This window comes from Nestor notabilis, unplaced genomic scaffold (genome assembly GCF_000696875.1).
Source record: "Nestor notabilis isolate BGI_N333 unplaced genomic scaffold, ASM69687v1 scaffold18700, whole genome shotgun sequence".
NCBI lineage: Eukaryota > Metazoa > Chordata > Aves > Psittaciformes > Psittacidae > Nestor > Nestor notabilis.
This window is the reverse complement of record NW_009909904.1, coordinates 1-227: the sequence shown is the minus strand read 5'-3', so window position 1 is coordinate 227 and position 227 is coordinate 1. Positions and strand designations below refer to the sequence as shown.

The window sequence follows — 227 nt, the reverse complement described above, 5'->3', positions numbered from 1 at the left end:
GGGTAAAGCCACCACTGCAAAGCCACCCTGGCAAAGCCCTTTTGGCTACTCACTGGGGCAGATCAGAGCTTCCTTGGCCGTGATACTCTTGTTGCAGGCGAAGCACATGGTCATGCCGGACACCGTGATGGTGGTGAAGAGGTGGCCATTGGTGTAGCGAGCATCCTTCTCTTTGCCCTCCTTCATCTTCTCCTTCTCCTTGCTCTGCCCGGAGAGATGCGGCGGGC

At 57.7% G+C, this 227-nt stretch overlaps 1 protein-coding gene across 1 annotated transcript in view; it reads right to left on the bottom strand.

The window, feature by feature from the left end:
* The window catches only part of ARHGEF2 (Rho/Rac guanine nucleotide exchange factor (GEF) 2), a gene marked incomplete at its 3' end in the record, with an annotated part of 4,169 nt that extends 3,962 nt beyond the window's left edge, over positions 1–207 (bottom strand). The window contains exon 1 of the mRNA XM_010023561.1: positions 54–207. Within this exon, the coding sequence (XP_010021863.1) occupies positions 54–186 (133 nt within the window). The remainder of the gene's footprint in view (positions 1–53) is intronic.
* Between the last annotated feature and the right edge of the window lie 20 nt (positions 208–227).